Source organism: Barbus barbus (genome assembly GCF_936440315.1).
Source record: "Barbus barbus genome assembly, chromosome: 27".
Classification (NCBI taxonomy): Eukaryota; Metazoa; Chordata; class Actinopteri; order Cypriniformes; family Cyprinidae; genus Barbus; species Barbus barbus.
In genome coordinates this window covers 20,256,781-20,273,597 of record NC_136755.1, presented here as the reverse complement: position 1 = coordinate 20,273,597, position 16,817 = coordinate 20,256,781, and the positions used below count along the sequence as shown (strand labels likewise).

The 16,817-nt window shown below is 36.3% G+C and overlaps 1 protein-coding gene and 1 long non-coding RNA gene across 2 annotated transcripts in view; one reads left to right on the top strand and one right to left on the bottom strand.

The window, feature by feature from the left end:
• LOC306847684 overlaps positions 1-6,010 on the top strand; it is a 32,246-nt gene extending 26,236 nt beyond the window's left edge. The window contains exon 3 of the long non-coding RNA XR_013782177.1: positions 4,624-6,010. This is a non-coding gene — a long non-coding RNA (uncharacterized lncRNA). The remainder of the gene's footprint in view (positions 1-4,623) is intronic.
• On the bottom strand, positions 169-15,005 carry osbpl3a (oxysterol binding protein-like 3a). The gene is made up of 22 exons (XM_079381781.1): positions 14,691-15,005; positions 8,182-8,313; positions 7,876-7,992; positions 7,716-7,769; positions 7,485-7,598; positions 7,249-7,377; positions 5,921-6,005; positions 5,685-5,788; positions 5,372-5,455; positions 5,124-5,277; positions 4,858-4,943; positions 4,613-4,744; positions 4,431-4,524; positions 4,108-4,343; positions 3,062-3,199; positions 2,923-2,986; positions 2,763-2,841; positions 2,489-2,639; positions 2,183-2,327; positions 1,908-2,034; positions 1,689-1,811; positions 169-1,600 (listed from the first exon to the last, which is right to left on the bottom strand). The coding sequence occupies exons 2-22, from the start codon at positions 8,296-8,298 to the stop codon at positions 1,504-1,506; spliced, it is 2,430 nt and encodes an 809-aa protein (XP_079237907.1). The 5' UTR covers positions 8,299-8,313; positions 14,691-15,005; the 3' UTR covers positions 169-1,503.
• Between the last annotated feature and the right edge of the window lie 1,812 nt (positions 15,006-16,817).

Below are 16,817 nucleotides of genomic sequence, written 5' to 3'. Positions count from 1 at the left end.
CCTTCAAAGTTCATCATCATGATATCCAATTCTAATATCTTTTCCTACTAATTCAAGCTTGTAGTAAAATAAATAAAGGGAAAAAACAAAAATCGACCATCGTCATAAAAGTTAAGCAATAAGTGAATATCCAAAAGTGTCTGTATAATAAAACAGGTAAAGTTCCTTAGATTTGTGCTCACTACATTTATTGTGCAACAAGACATGTGGTCAGTCATACACCGATGCAATCCATTCCCAGTCCTCTGAAAGCAACAGTCCTCAATTTGCTTAAATTCTTGAAAGAAATGTTGTGTTTACCACATTTGAAACACCACACCCACAGTGAAACTGAACAGTTATCAAGTGTAACAGGCACACCAAGAAGCACATGTAGACTATCACTCGCTCTCTTTAACAAACATACACAGAAAAGGTGGACATGCATGTACACAACTCAAAATTACCATGCATTACACAATCATTAATTGAGACAGTTTCTGTTATATTAGTTTTCTATTATTAACGAATTAAAGAAAACTAAGTCCCTTTAAATATGCATAAATCATCATAGTACTATGTGCACAAATATTTATGAATATATTTTTTTTTTATTTCTATATTCCCTGATTATAAAGTGGAATGACTGAGTCGGCAATGGATGAATTGTGACTTTCAAACGCTTATAGTACGAACTCTCCTGGTGTAAATCTCATTGCAACATTCAGCCCAGGTCACTCAAAATTACTCAATTACTATTTAATAAAACAAAACAAATAAATAAGAAATTATATTTCGTATAAAAGAATATCAAGCCTATTTTTAGGACTAAGATTTTTTTTATTTGCCAGTCGACATTTTCATGACAAATAAGTACCCTAAATTCTCATTACTGTAATAATTTAGATTTTTTAATATAATGTTTTGTGTTGATTTAAAAAGAAATACAATGAAAAGTAGTATAACAAATACCATCATGTTGTATAAACACTTTACCAATTAAATACATTATCTTTTTCATGTTACAGTAATGAGAATGACAATAAAAAATAATGTCATAATGCACAAAAACCTATAATGGTCCTAAATATAGGCTTAATTAAAAAAATATATTTTTATTTATTTTAGGGTGAACTTCAGTGTTTGTTCTTTAAGATTCTTAATCAGTCTTAATATTGTGTCATTTATTTGAATTGATTCGGTTTGAGGATTTGTTTTCTTTTAAATTGACTTGATTAATTAATTAATAATACACTAATTACATCCAGACACCTACAAAAGTCATTGGTCAGTGCATTTGCATCTAACCATCAACTAGGCAGTTTGACAAGTAAGGCATAAATGCCTTTCCAGAGGTACTTTCTAAATGTGTCTGTTTAACCAAGATAAATACCAATACAAAAACATAAGCATGGTACATTAAATCCCACAATGTTCAGCAGGAATGCATAAAATAACAAATAAGCAGTGATCTATATACTGCCAGAGCAGAAACAAAAGAGTCAATGGCAAATCCACTGGTGGTCACCAGAGCACAGGGAATTCTAGTTTGCTGAATCCAGGGTCCTTCCTGAGGTCCCAGTAAGTGCCATTGCTCACCCAAGAGTCGTCTTCAGCACGTCTGATTGAATTATAGAAACAGAATTACGGACAGAAACTCGTGACACACCCAACACAGCAGCATCTTTGGGTTCATAAGAGTCACTTACTTGAAAAAGCGGGGCGAGTGTGTCATGCTGTTTTCTTGCATGACTCTCCTCCTCTCTCTTTGAAGGACTTCAATTCTTTCTTTCTGTTCTTCTGCTCCAGCAATATCACCCTCTTCAAGTAATCTAACAAAAAGAAGTAGCCAACAGCATATAAAACTGGTTTTAGTAATGGGAAAAGTTCACTTTGGGACAACATATATGCATAATTCATGTCTATACCTTTGGTCTGGTCTAAAACGGGTGTCTGTCAGAGGCAAGAGTGGCTTTAAACCCTCGTCCAATTCATTTAACTCAATTGCAAACTGGGTGAATCCATAGTACTGCTCATGGTCCTCAGGTATGGGATCTATAGGCACACATACAGAGACAAAAACAGTGCTGTGTTAGCGCCCTTTGAGGTCATTATACACAAATTCATCTGAGATAAAACAATGAATATAAGTTAGATGTTTGAACCATTTAAATTAACCATTCTGGACTGGTCTGAGACTCACTTGCTCTCCAGATGCAGGTTGCCGAAGGTGGTTTGCCCAGATACAAGGCCTCGCTCCATTTTCCAAACAGAGAGTGAATGACACGTCCATCTGATTCAGTGACCACACCCTCTACCTCATTAGCATTCAGACCTCCAGATCTCGACTGCATGCAAGCCATGCATTGGACAAATCATAAGTAATCATTCATAAAATGAACATTTGGTCAAAGTTATTCCACAAGAGGAAGATGTGGGCAAGTTATACACACATGCACACACACATATATGGAATTAAAGCCTGTTTTGCGTGTCTTGATGGCCCCACCTTAAGGAAAGTGACTTTGCAATGACTGACGTCTCCCATGGTGGTAGAGTGTTTGATTGACATTTCCCCATAGTGTTCAATCCAGCGCTGACCGCTCAGAATGTTATGAATGCATGAAGTGACTTTACTCCACTCGTAACGATCCCCAAAACTGAGAATGAGCGAATGAGTACAAGAAAGCGAGACAGAGAGATACTGAGATACGGTGGAGAATGCAGGATGGAATAATGGAAGTGAATGGGAATCAGAACAATTCAGGATAAAATCAAATCACCCTGGCAGCTCTAAGTGAGTGACTCCCATGGGAACGATCTCCATGGATTTTCCCCAAAACTTATTCTTCCATCGGACATCTAATGGACATACACAGAATAGACATTAAAATCATGCTAAATGCTAAAAGGCCTGACACTAGCCCGATGTGATTCACTTACCTTGCCAAAATGTGTAGTTTTTGGACTCGCAGTGACAAGTGGACACAGGTGGATGGTGACTGACCTGAGGTACACAATGTTCATGAGAACGTGTATACCTTTGTGTTTTGGAAGAAATAAAAGAAATGTGCATGCTTACCTGTTCAGCAATGAAGCGGAAGCCCTTATCTGGCCGGAGACACTCATATGTCTCTCCCAGTACAGGATTAAACGGTTTTCCTCCTGCTCTAGTGAACGAACAGGCATAAGCAGATACAGCAAATGCTGCTATATACACCTACAGAGAAGAATAGAATATATTGGTTAAAGGAATAGTTCACCCAAAAATGAAAATTTGTTGAAAATATTCTCCCCCTCAGGCTATCCAAGATGTAGATGAGTTTGTTTCTTCCTCAGAACAGATTCGGAGAACTTTAGCATTACATCACCTGCTCAGTAGTGGATGGGTTCCGTCTGAATGAGAGCCCAAACAGCTGATAAAAGCTTCACATTATTCTCCAATCTAATTCCATCAATTACTATCCTGTGAAGTGAAAAGCTGCATGTCCATTACTTAGGTGTATTAAATTAAAGCATCACTTTGTAACCATCCATAATCTATAATGTTTCCTCCATTGAAAAAGTCCATCCCCCTTTTTTTGTCCTCTCAAAATCCACCAGCATATTTGTTTAGATCTGTTTGCACTTATAAATTGTGTTTGATCTGCACATATTTCTCTCCTGATTTAGACAAGACTGCTTTTTCAACAGAGAAAGCAATGATTATGGATAGAGGAGATTTTAGAAGTTAAAAATGTCTTGATGGATTTGTTTATTACAAACACACATCATTTCACTTCACAAGACATTAACTGATGGACTGGAGGAGTGTGGATTACTTGTAGATTATTGTATTGTTTTTATTAGCTGTTTGGACTGTTATTCGGACGGCACCCATTCACTGCAGAGGATCTGCTGGTGAGCAAGTGATGTAATGTTAAATTTCTCCAAATCTGTTTGGATGAAGACACAAATTCATCTATATATTGGATGGCCTGAGAGTTAATTTCCAGTAAATTTTAATTTTTAAACTTTTAAGTTTTTTATTTTTAATTTAAACTTTTTTTTTTTTTTTTACAATTTTGAACATAGTCATACAGAATGACATGAGATTGAGTAAATAATGACTCATTTGATTGCTCTCACCATGCGCATGTGTGGGTCGTGTGTGTTTGCAGCGGTGTCCAGTAGGTGGCAGTACTCAAGTTCCTCACACAGTCTCTGCAGGGTGTTCAAGGGCTCATTGAGTTGAACAGGCATGGCAACTTTCGACAGGTCTTTACCGATGTTACTACGCAGAATACTCCACAGATTCACACTCTCGTTCATGCGTGAACTCGGCAAACGGTCTCGCCGCGTCACTGCGCAATCAATGCCTTTATCTGAAGACACAAAACACACACAAACCATTAACAATGGTTGTAAAGAAAGGTGAAGCTTCATATAGGTGAATTTAGACAGTGCCTCACTTAAAATCTCCTTTGTGATGCCGTTCTCATTCCTGCAATACTCTACTGACGTGCTGTCACTCACATCACTGATGTATGAATCATCATCGGACACCTGGTCACAAAAAACATTTTATACAAAATTTAAATCACTGACACATAATTCATGCAAATCTGTGATTTGACCACTTTGACCTCCTGACCTCATTTTCAGATGAGCTGCCAGACAGCAGATACTCTTTAGCATCAAAGAACTCTGACAGGGATTCTGGGATTGACCCTCGACTTTCACTGGACACCTGCTGCAGGAGAGGGCGTGACCCATCGAGGACATCCTGATTGGTTGAGAAAATTCAAAAGAAGACAGAATTGGCTTTGTTAATTTTGACCAATAAAAACTAAGCATATAAAAACTTAAAGACATAGCAAAAATGTGTTGCCTGTATACCTTTTCACTGATAAAATCCAATGTGTTCCTGACTCGGTCTCGTTCTGTGCAAAGGGAAGTGTACGCTGACCGAAGAGTGGAATTTACTAGTAGAAAAAAGAAAGGGAGAAAAGTGAGAAAGAAGAAAGAATGTGTAATTTCATCATGTTGTTCTCAAAATTTCAGTAGATGATAACAATACTTCATTATTCTTTTATTTTAAAACACAGTTATTAATAGAAATATTCCTGAAACAGTGCAGCATGCATGTGAGTATTCATACTGACCAGTGCCAGCGAGCCGACAGAACTCCTCCTGCATTCGAGAGGCTTCTGTTGGTGAGTCTGGGCTATCCAGGCATGAGTCTGGTGAAACCGGCTCTGAATACATCAAGTTTGGGTGAGATACGTGCAGACGGGAAGATGAAACATCAGGATTTTGCTAGAAAACAACAGATCAGTTAAAGTGAATAAGAGAGACTGTGTGATGCAGTGTCTGTGTGTGTAATGTGCAATTAGAAACAGAGCTATTTTACCTGTTGTGTGCTTTTATTTTCCTTGCTATAATTCTTTGATCTCCATTTTTTGTGTCCTCGTTTCTCCTTTTTAGAGCCTTCAGTCTGGGGTCACATACACACACACACACACATTACTTTCTTGTCTAAATAATGAGCGATAGATTTCTTTCAAAAATATTTCATGAATCTAACGAAACCCAAACAGTGTATATTTTTCATCTGGATAAAATACAAAATTCATCTGGATGTCCTGAAATGAATGTTTTATAAGATTGAATAAACCCAGCCACACAGACCAAAACAAACACATATTTTATCCAAACAGCCCTACCTGCAGTAAGTTAATAGCAGGTGCTGAGAATGTTCTGTGAAGAACTTCCATATTTTTCAGCAGCAGATTTAATTCCAGCAGCCCTGACTCACACTCTGACAGATCTAAAAAAAAAGTTACCATTTTGATTTTCTTAGTAATGCTCAGGAAAACCACTTCTCTAAAATGTCATCTATGTATTAGTTGTACAGTACTTTTGCCATGAATAATGTTTCAGTGAAGGTTTTTGCATGTACCTTTGCAGCACTTCTCCATGTCTTGTGAGTTTTGGCGCCAGCTGTTCCTCAAAAGGGCTGAAGGCTGCTTGGTGAGAAATGAACGCTGGTAATAAAGAGAAAAAATACAAAAGATATGTAATCTGTGTGATTTTCTGTTTCACCTGGAAATAACGAGTTGCACTATTGAGGTCATTAAGATATTTCAATGTTTTATGCTCACTAAGGCTGCATTTATTCGATCATAAATACAGTAATAACAGTAATATTGTTGCAATTTAAAATAACTTTTTCTATTTTAAGTAGTGCTGTCAAATGAATAATTGCAATTAATTGCATTCAAAATAAAAGTTTTTGTTTACATAATATATGTATGTGTACTGTGTATATTTATTATGTATATATAAACACACACACACACATGTATATATTTCAGAAAAATATGTTGTTTATATATTAAATATATTATTTAATTAAAATATAAATATATTTATGTAAATACATGTAAATATATTCAAAATATATACTGTATGCGTGTGTTTTTATATATACATTGTAAATATACACAAAACACACACATATATTATGCAAACAAAACCTTTTATTTTAGATAAGATTAATTGTTGGAAAGCACAAAATTTAATATATTTTAAAATGTAATTTATTCCTGTGATGGAAAAGCTGAATTGTAATATGTTGCTCAAGAAACATTTTTTTTTTTATAAATATTAAATACATGTATGATGCTTAGTTTTTATGGAAATCATGATACTTTTTGTTCAGGATTCTTTGATGAATAGAAAATTCAAAAGAACAGAATTTATTAAAAGATACATACATTTTTGTAACGATGGTACAAAAGTCTTTGTCACTTAAAAGTAGTATATTACTGTTGTTAAATATCGTTGTTGTTGTTAGGAGTGCACAATATGCAACCCAGTAATTTCATATTGATATGCACATCAGTAATTATTCATTTTATTTAAGTGTTTAGCCTAGTGACATGATATTGTGAGCAAATGCTTATTCAAACAATTTTTTTTATGCCAACAAGCTATTTTTCATACTATATATATCCAGATGTTTTGATTTAAGAAACCATGTAAAAGTACATTTTGAAAACATAACTGATGTTTCTAAATGCAGAACAGTTTAAAATTCAATATCAGCCATGGCATATTTTAATAACTGAAGTAATAAACGGTCTATTTCAGGCAAAATGTCAGCGCATCTCATTATTGTAACTTTTTTTTATAGCTTTAGAGGGTCTTATCCTGTTTGAAGGGATGTTGGGTCTAAAGGCTGACTTTTATACTACACTCGTGATTGATGACTGTATAAGCAAATACTCGTCTGCTGGAGGTGGGGTCAGATTGCAGCTGTCGCTCGGGAGGCTCCATGGCAATCTCGTTCTGACGGAACATTCGATGATGGCGTAGTTGCGTCACCCACTGTTCAAACAGATCCCGAGTCTTCGCCTGTGAATGTCACAGTAAATACAGCAAATGAGAATGTGCATTCTCAAAATGAGAGTAACTAACTACAATTCTTAGCCCAGCATGTGTAGGTGAGCGTGTGCCAATACCTTGAGATGATAGATACTGTCCTCTGTGTCCAGGTCAATGCACATTGACTTCTTCTTCATGGCCATGACAGAGAGACCAACATCAATGCGACCTCGTAACCTCCCCTTCTTCAGCTGAGGAATCAATCACACGATAAAGGATGAAAGAGCACCTCTGACAGGATTTAAGCAAGTTTACTTTACATAAGCCTTGAAGAAAATGTGTGGATGAGACCATGATTTCACACTCACATCAATCCCTGTCTTGGCATATGTAAGGATGCCCCTTTCAAGCAGGAAATATCTCTTAAACATAGACAAACAAGGGGGAAAAAAAGCCTTTTTAGCACCCTTAGGTGAAAGATGCATGCATTCAAAGCCATTAAAGTCAATGACAATATATTGTGATCACCTTATGCCAGCCTTTCATGGGCCACTTCCTCTTTTTCAACAGCAAACCTTCCTGCTTCTCAGGCTTTTGAATATTTCCTGTCATTTCCCGCAAGTCCTCAACCAACTCCCAGCTGTCCTAAAAAAATAAGACAACGAAAGAAGTGTTCATTTTAAAAACCTATGGAAGAAAGAACATGGACTTTTTCCTAAGAAGGCAGTTAAAAACTGCTAATGTTGATTTAATACATAGCATATAGAGAAATATCAACTGTGTCAAAAGATCATCATATCCACTGCTATATCAAAAATGTATTATTTGTCTTACCTGTCTGTTGTCTTCAGATGAGGAGTTACTCTCTTTTCGTTGTGTAAATGGTGTCGTGGTTGGTGTGGAGGGTGATGTCTTGGGGGACAGCGGTGCAATTTGGTCTTCTGTACTCATCTTGCAATTAACTTACTGTGGAGACAAAAACAGGCAACACTCAATACAAAATTACAGCACCTGAATTACATAATATGACCAGCAGAGGACAACGGAGACACAGGCAAGAACAAGTGAGTGAGGCAAAAAAATAAAAAACAGGAAATAACAAGAAAATCTGTGCCAATGTAAATGAGGGTAATTTACATATTAGCATACTTGAAATTCTCAGATATTTCATGCCTAAACTAAGTTATGAGAAGTAATCGCTGCTTTATTCGCTCTTTTTTTTTCTCTAAATAAATTTTAGTTTATGTAGCTTACATTTTTGTAATAGTGGGTAGGAACAACAAAGTCACCTTACAAAGTAAATATTTTCTGGATATTATTTTTTAATTTAATAAAAACATTTATAACTTTAATTTCACTTCACACTTTTTTTCTACATTTTAAATACAGGTAGAAACAAAATAAAGTAAAAAAAAAAAAAAAAAGATAGTCGAATAAAAATATTACAGTGGTTACAGCAGAAAAGCATAAAAATTAAATAATAAAATAAAAAATTATGCATAGGACCAGTATGAAATGGTCATATACCCAGGCAATCTGATACAGGCTCTAATTTTTAATTTCAATAAAATTGTCATCCAGATAATATTTTAAGAATTAATTTTGATCTGTGAAATGTAAAAGCCAATTATTTAAAGGTCACAAACATATTATTTATCCAAAGTTATCCAAAAAGCTGCCTTGATACTTTAGGTCCTTGGCTCCAAAAAAGTTGAAAAACTTTGAACTAAGGAAACAAAGATTATTTATCAGGTTCATTTTTCATTTGAAGACACTATTTCCCTCCTCACTTGAGCTCTGTATATATGTATATGTGTGTGTGTGTGTGTGTGAGAGAGAGAGTGAGAGAGAGAGAGTGTGTGTGCTTTTGTTCAGAACGCATTGTTTTTACTGCACGGGCACGTCCTAAACTTGGCAGACTGTTCTTGTGCCCCTATCCTTTCTTCTTTCAGTGGACCATGCAATATGTTTAAATTCACATTCACACACACACACACACACACATTCTCCCGCATGTATTCATTTAAGACTGAAAACAGCTGATGTTTCTCTCTTTCTGAATTTGAACTTGGTTAAAACTTTAATAGATCACATTTAAGGGTCATAAACATGTTTTTAATCCGATAACATGCACAGATATGTCTGTGTTGCATATGATACAAAACTAGTACAGTGCTCATCTACATCAGCAGTGTGTCGTGATTGTTCATGCGTGACCTTTCTGCAATGACGAGAGTTGAAATCATTCTGAAACAAGAGTTTGTTTGCATGCTGCAGAAATCTGTTGTTTCTCCCACAACAGAAACAAGCTTTCAATCAATAACCAAAACTTTTAAAATCTTGCATGCAACATTTTTATGGAAGAGTTTCTAGATTTATGGATATGCTGTCAGGTGATTCATTCATCGAATTTGAGTACATTGAAAAGATATATTCGTGTGCATCAGTGTGACAGCATAACAGTCTCAAAAGTTATTAAAAATGTAAAGGCTTATTCATATGGCTCAGAATATATATGTGCATTAAGTTATCAAGTATGCAAAAGCTCATTCACATATGGTTTTGATTCTTATACACATATTTTCAATATAAAGCACAAATGAAAATGGCTCAGAATATATTTGTGAACTAAATTAGAGATACAAAATGGCCCCTGTATTTGTGTAATGTATTGTGCAAAACAAAATGTAATATTTCTGAATTTTGCACGCAAGTGTGAATCTAGAGTCAGCAGCACATATTTGTGCATTAAGTTATTAAGAATGTAAAAGCTTGTTCACATACAATTTGATGCTCATATATTTTTGATATACAGCATGAATGACAATGTCTCAGCATATATTTGTACATTAAATTGAAGATACAAAACAACACTGTGTAATACATTTCTGCGAATGTAAATTTGCATAAAGCATTTGTGAGATGCTTTGATACTGAATAATGACACTCATTACACTTTAATCTGACATCACAATCTCAAACTGTAGAACTAACAAAGTCTAAATGTGAAAATATGATCTGACATTGAATTTGAGAGATGTTTGCGATTTTTACAAACAGGTCTATCCCACTCACATACACATTGATCAAACTCAAACACAATCAGCAAACTACTTCAGAGACCTCAGACCGCTAAAAATGACTTTACCACACATCCACACCCAACAATACACACATACATGAGTGTCATATTAGCATACACTGTAAAATGTTTAGGATAAAAGCATTGGGAGCATGTGGATAGAAGAGAACGACACCACAGACTACTAATGCTCAGGTCATTCTCATGATATGAGTCACCAGAGCAAATTTGTGGTGAATAGACAGACCGCGCACACAAAAGCTCCACTTGTATATATGTGAGCCACTCTAGCCTTAGGATAAATATGTTGTTATTCCACACAAACATTCACAGTAAGTTTCAGAGTATTCAAGGGCATTCACTTAATTGCTTCTTTTTTTATTTATGTGTGTTTGAGAATTTGAATGTAAATACCAGTAATAGTTTGCAGAGCCAGACTTGTCTAAAGCTGGACTGAGGTATGCAGTTGGTGTTTAGGGAAAAATTAATGTGTGTGGTTTTGCATCTTCAAGTTTGTACACCGTACAAACATCTCAGCTGGATTTGTCCTGCATGCTAGGTTTTAAATATATACTTTAGGTTAGTTGCATTTCTGCTAATCAGTCGAAATGTGTTACTAAATCTCTTGTGATAAACTCATAAAATCAAGACTTTCGAAAGGAGACTCTCCAAAATAAGTTTCCTTGTCCTTTGTGCAATTATAGGCTCCCACGGTCTCTTTTCAAGGGAGAGTCAGGAAGACATGCAAATACAGAAAGGCAGGGTTTTCCTTTAACCCTTTTCTTTCCTATTATAATGCTGAGAACAGATTCAAAAGACAGTCACACAGCACACAAATGCTACAGCGATAATGGGGTTAGCCATGACACAAAGTGGTATAAAGTTACTGTACTGCACAGCCTTGAGTGTTATAATGTTTCATAAAAAAAAGCACACAGCCTTCAGTGTCACATGATCCTTCAAAAATCATTTTAATTCCTTTGCATATGGGTGTGTGTTCTTGTATGACTTTTGGGTTGGAAGAAAAAAGGGGGTTTATTCTTTGATTCGTTTTTTTTCTTAATTCCAAAAATACAAATTCCGTCATTAATTACTCACCCTCATGTCGTTCCAAACCCGTAAGACTTGCGTTCATCTTGGGAACACAAATTAAAATATTTTTGATGAAATCTGAGAGCTCTCTGACCCTGCATAGGCAGCCATGTAACTGAAATGCTCCCAGGCGCAGAAACGTTGTAAGGACATCGATAGAATAGTCCATGTGACATCAGTGGTTCAAACAATAATTTTACGAAGCTAAGAGAATAAATTTCTGTGCATAAAGAAAACAAAAATAACAACTTTATTCAACAAGTCTTCTCCTCCAAATCGCAAATTCCACCATTATGGAGATAATGGAAGAAGACCTGATTTGGAGAAGTATTGTTGAATAAAATCATTATTTTTGTTTCTTTGCACAAAAAAAGTATTCTCGCAGCTTCGTAAAATTACGGTTGAACATGGTCTGGGAACATTTCAGTTACTTTGCTTTCTATGAAGGGTCAGAAAGTTCACGGATTTCATCAGAAATATCTTCATTTGTGTTCTGAAGATGAACAAAGGTCTTACGGGTTTGGAACAACATGCGGGTGAGTAATTATTGACAGAATTTTCATTTTTGGGTGAACTATCCCTTTAACCTTAATTCCCTAAATTAATGACATGTATATTAATTTTACATGTGTGACACTGAGAACAGGTTGTCTTGTCTGATGAGGGTGCGTAACCTATGATGTATGTCTATGATGACACTTGTCTCAGTGTTTAGCGCATTTGCCGTTGCTAGGAAACGCTTATTTTTGTTTACTGTGTTGAGAGGTGCTGAAATCGCGTTTGGTCTCGTACTGTATCGCGTATCTTGTCAGTGTGTGCACTTGCTTGGCCATTTTTAGTTGATAAACAGGAAAGTGGGTCCAGCTGAATTGAAATGGTGATTTGTTGGATTGGTATAAAAAAGGTTATTATACCACAGCAGTCGTCGTGTGAAGCCCTCTTAGTGTGAAGACCGAAGAGTGTAAAGACCATCAACTCTACCGTGCGACTCCACCGGGCAGGGACACCGGCAAGGGATAGAAGTATCGCTTTTTATTTTAGTTTTTATGTTTATTATTGAAATGTTGTTATATGCATGTGTCAATTTTATTTAATTTCTTTATTTTCTTAAATATGTGGGTATATAGTATTTATAGAGTTGTAACTTTTTGTTTTAGTTACTTTTTCTTATTTATAAGTCGCTTTGGACAAAAGCATCTGCTAAATGACAAAAGTAAGTAAAGTAAGTAAGCACAGGATAAAAAAACGTCAGCACAGTATGGTCAGAGTTAGTTGTAGGGCCAAACAATGCAAAACCACCAACGGAAAATGACATAGTCTATGCTGACATTTATGGTGTGTGAAAACATAGAATGTGGGTGTAAGTAGTAATGTACACACACACACACACACACACAAATGCACAAAATATGAGGACTGGCCTTTTATAATGCATGTCAATCATTAACTTAATCATTACAGTAAATGGGCTATAGGGTGAGGGCTGTAGAGTGAGACCAAGGCCAAGGAAGCATATCGAAGATACAGTTATGACAAATACAAACTCATATGTTAGATTAAACGGAGTAAAGGTTGTTAGATTTGAACAATGAACAGCTTATTGTGGGTGAGGGTCGAACGAAAAGTACAGAATACAGATGACAGAATACAGATAACAAAGTCGTGACTTAATGAGGGGAACAACCAATATAACCCTTGAAAGAAGCTTTAGTCACATGATTTAGTAAGCATGATCACACAGGGGCAACTAAAATTTATCAAATTAGGTACACTGGCAAGACAGCAAATGACACAATGATCAAATGAATCAATGACGAACTGACTTTAACCGAAAAATTGACTGTTTACGGAATAAAGTGCGATATAAATAAAGGTGACTTGACTGGCATATACTTCACTTCTTCAAATGACATTTGACATCGAACTTCCAACTCTGAAAAATATATATATGATATGTTTTAAAAATGTATGATCTGTATGAACTATTGTGTGGCTGTAAAATATAAAGCAGTTTGCTTTAGCCTATGGTTGTGTATGAGTACATTTAGGAAAACTCTAATGAAACAGCCCATAAGCCACATAATTCAATTCAAAACATGTAATACCTTCAATTTAACAGTGAAAAAGTCCCACTAAACAACAGTGATCCTGAAGACAATATGAAGGGGAGCAATGTTTGACAATGCTCCTCGTTGTCTAAAAAATAAATAACCAAATCACTAAAAACTACATGAAATGAGCTAAAACTATTATTCAACACAATATTTGCATTTTGCAACCTAAAATGGAACACCAAATAAGATAGTAAGAACAATGACAACTTCAGTTAACTTTCACTTTCATTGTACAGAGAAAAAAATTCAATGAAAGCAAATTGTGACTTGAGGCTGTTTTACCAAACATATCCCTTTCTGTCTACAAAAGAAAGGAAGCCATACCAATATGGTAAACGACGACAGAAGTTTCATTTTAAGGTGTACTGTCGCTTTAAATCAATACAAGCATTTTAAAAAGTCTTACTTGTCTCCATTAAAGTCACATTACACCGTAGCCAGTTTGATATTAATTATGGGGAGCAACATTTGACGTTGTTCCCAATTAAATGCATAACAAAAAAGCTATATATAAAATAACTTATATTAAAGGATTATACTATACACAAAAGTTGCATTCCAGGCGCCATCTGAACTCTTGTACCCGACTCGGGTGCCTTTTCGTTGCCACAGCAACGAGATGCGACGATGACTTTGACCGAACAGATCAATCACAAAAACCTTCAACATCTCAACACGAACTGCAAAGCTGCATGAGGTCAAACCGAGCAACAAAAAGAAAAACGTAAAATTAGGCCCATCGATGAGTAAGTCTATCCAAGATGAGAGAACAGGAAACAGAACTTTCAAGGGTTTCCAAGACGACAGGCACTAAACTAAAAACAAACAACAAGCTATGATTGGTGATCAAGGCTGAAGTATTAACAAAACGCACTTTTATAATCATATTTATGCTCGGATGTATATCCAAGGACTGTTAAGAGGTTTCCCACGGTAAAAGTGACTATGAATCACAGTTACAATACTTCTCTTACAACAAGCTAGGACTTGTTTGATAATCCAAAAACAGATTTAAGTGTCTCCGTGCGTAAAATGAACACAAACTCAGTGCCTACCGCGGTTGTCTGATTCAGAGTGACAGCGTGGCGGATCTGTCTTCGTGTCACTGACGGCCCTCTTCTGAAAACGCCTCACCAGCACATTTATACTTTGGACCAAGTGACTGTCACCGGGTTCGCCATCGCATTTCTTCTACCTGCCGAAGTCAGATCTTTAGTAACTTCGCTTCTGGTAAGGTTATCGTGAACGAAGTGTCCGTGACGCACCGATGTAATCCGAGAGTGAAGCGGAAGGTGGAGGCGACCGCAGGTTTTATGTTTACGGCTTCCAGCTCAGGTTTGAACCTCGGACTGTGTTTCGAGTTCCGCGGTGAGGTGAGCATGAGGTGGGCGGGGCATAATGCTGATTGACGTTTGGAAAGCCAATTAAAATCCATCAAAGTGTGATGTGTAGCCTATCGAGAAACGGCATTTTAAAACACAACAGAGACCATTATGTAATTCAGGTACGCCTAGGTAAGCAGTTCATCTATCTATCTATCTATCTATCTATCTATCTATCTATCTATCTATCTATCTATCTATCTATCTATCTATCTATCTATCTATCTATCTATCTATTTGTCTGTCTGTCTGTCTGTCTGTCTATTACAGTCACTGACCTAGGGAATAACCAGGTACTGGGTGGGCAATATAAGTATATATACACAATTATTGACAATTATTGTGTCATTATATACTTATATTGTGAGGTCAATATAAATTCTAACGAAAGGAATAGGGAATCCATGATGCTGTGATTAATTTATGCTAGACAAATCTGCTCTTTTGCATGTCATCCCAGGGTTGCCTTAACGACAAAGGTTTTCGTTCATTGCCAACACCCATCTACACTAGAAAGGGAATTCTCCCTTCAGTGGAATGTACCACACCACTGAACCTGACAAAGGTATGTTTTAAAAGACAGTCATGTTCACACATTAGTGCAGCACTTTAAACACTGATGGGTGATGGACGTCATGTTGTCAGCTCTGGGAAATGAGCACTGAATCTAGTGCTTTCCCATGACAGTGGGAAACAAGTACAGCATACGGAAAATATGACATCTGATGCTTTTGTCTGCCATTTCTTATTTGTCTTCTTTTCCTGGTCTGTTTGTCTATTGTGATATTGATCATTATGCCATTGTAGAAGTTTAAGACAATTTAGTTGGAAATTGAAGTAAACTTGACAAGACAAATGATTAAATTCTCTGTCAGAAACACTTTCCTTAAGAGAATTAAAACAATTTGAAAAGATCTATGAAAAGATCACTTATGTATTTATTCTTTCACTGTTTTATTCATTGGTTGACACATGAACACTTGGTAAAACATATGCACTAGTTTTCTATATTACCTTTATTTTAACAGAAGTACATATGTCGCAAGTGTAAATGACTACATAAAACATCACTCAGGATTTAAACTTAAAGTTTTATGGATATGCAAATCATTCAGTGAAAGTCCCAAAATGTGAGTATGATAGTTGTCATATATCATGAATTTACATAGTCTGTATATGTGATTAGTTTATCAGAATCAGAATGAGCTTTATTGCCAGGTATGTTTACACATACAAGACATTTGGTTTCGTGACAGAAGCTTCCACAGTGCAACAGAATGACAGTGACAGAACAAAAACACAGATAATAAAAAGAAGAATTCAAAATAGAACAAGTAAATAGGGAATAACAATATACAAACTGACAGGTTTGGAATGATAGTGTTAAAGGCTGAGCTGAAGTCCACAAACAGGATCTTCGGGCAGTCGTGGCCTAATGGTTAGCGAGTCGGACTTGTAACCCAAAGGCCACAGGTTCAAGTCTCAGGTCCGGCAGGGATTGTGGGGGAAGTGAATGACTAGCGCTCTCTCCACCCTCAATTCCAGGACTGAGGCGAGACCCTTGAGCAAGGCACCGAACCCCCAACTGCTCCCCGGGTGCCACACTCTGGTGTGTGTTCACAGTGTGTGTGTGTGCATGTTTGTTCACTACTCACTGCTGTGTGTTGGCCACACGTCATGTTACCCTTGCTTTCACATAAGTCCCTAGTCTATCTATTCAGAACATAATGCAGTCCCATGTTGACTCAGACCTGTTTGCTCTGTAGGCAAACTGAAGAGGATCCAGCAAGTAGGGCTCAA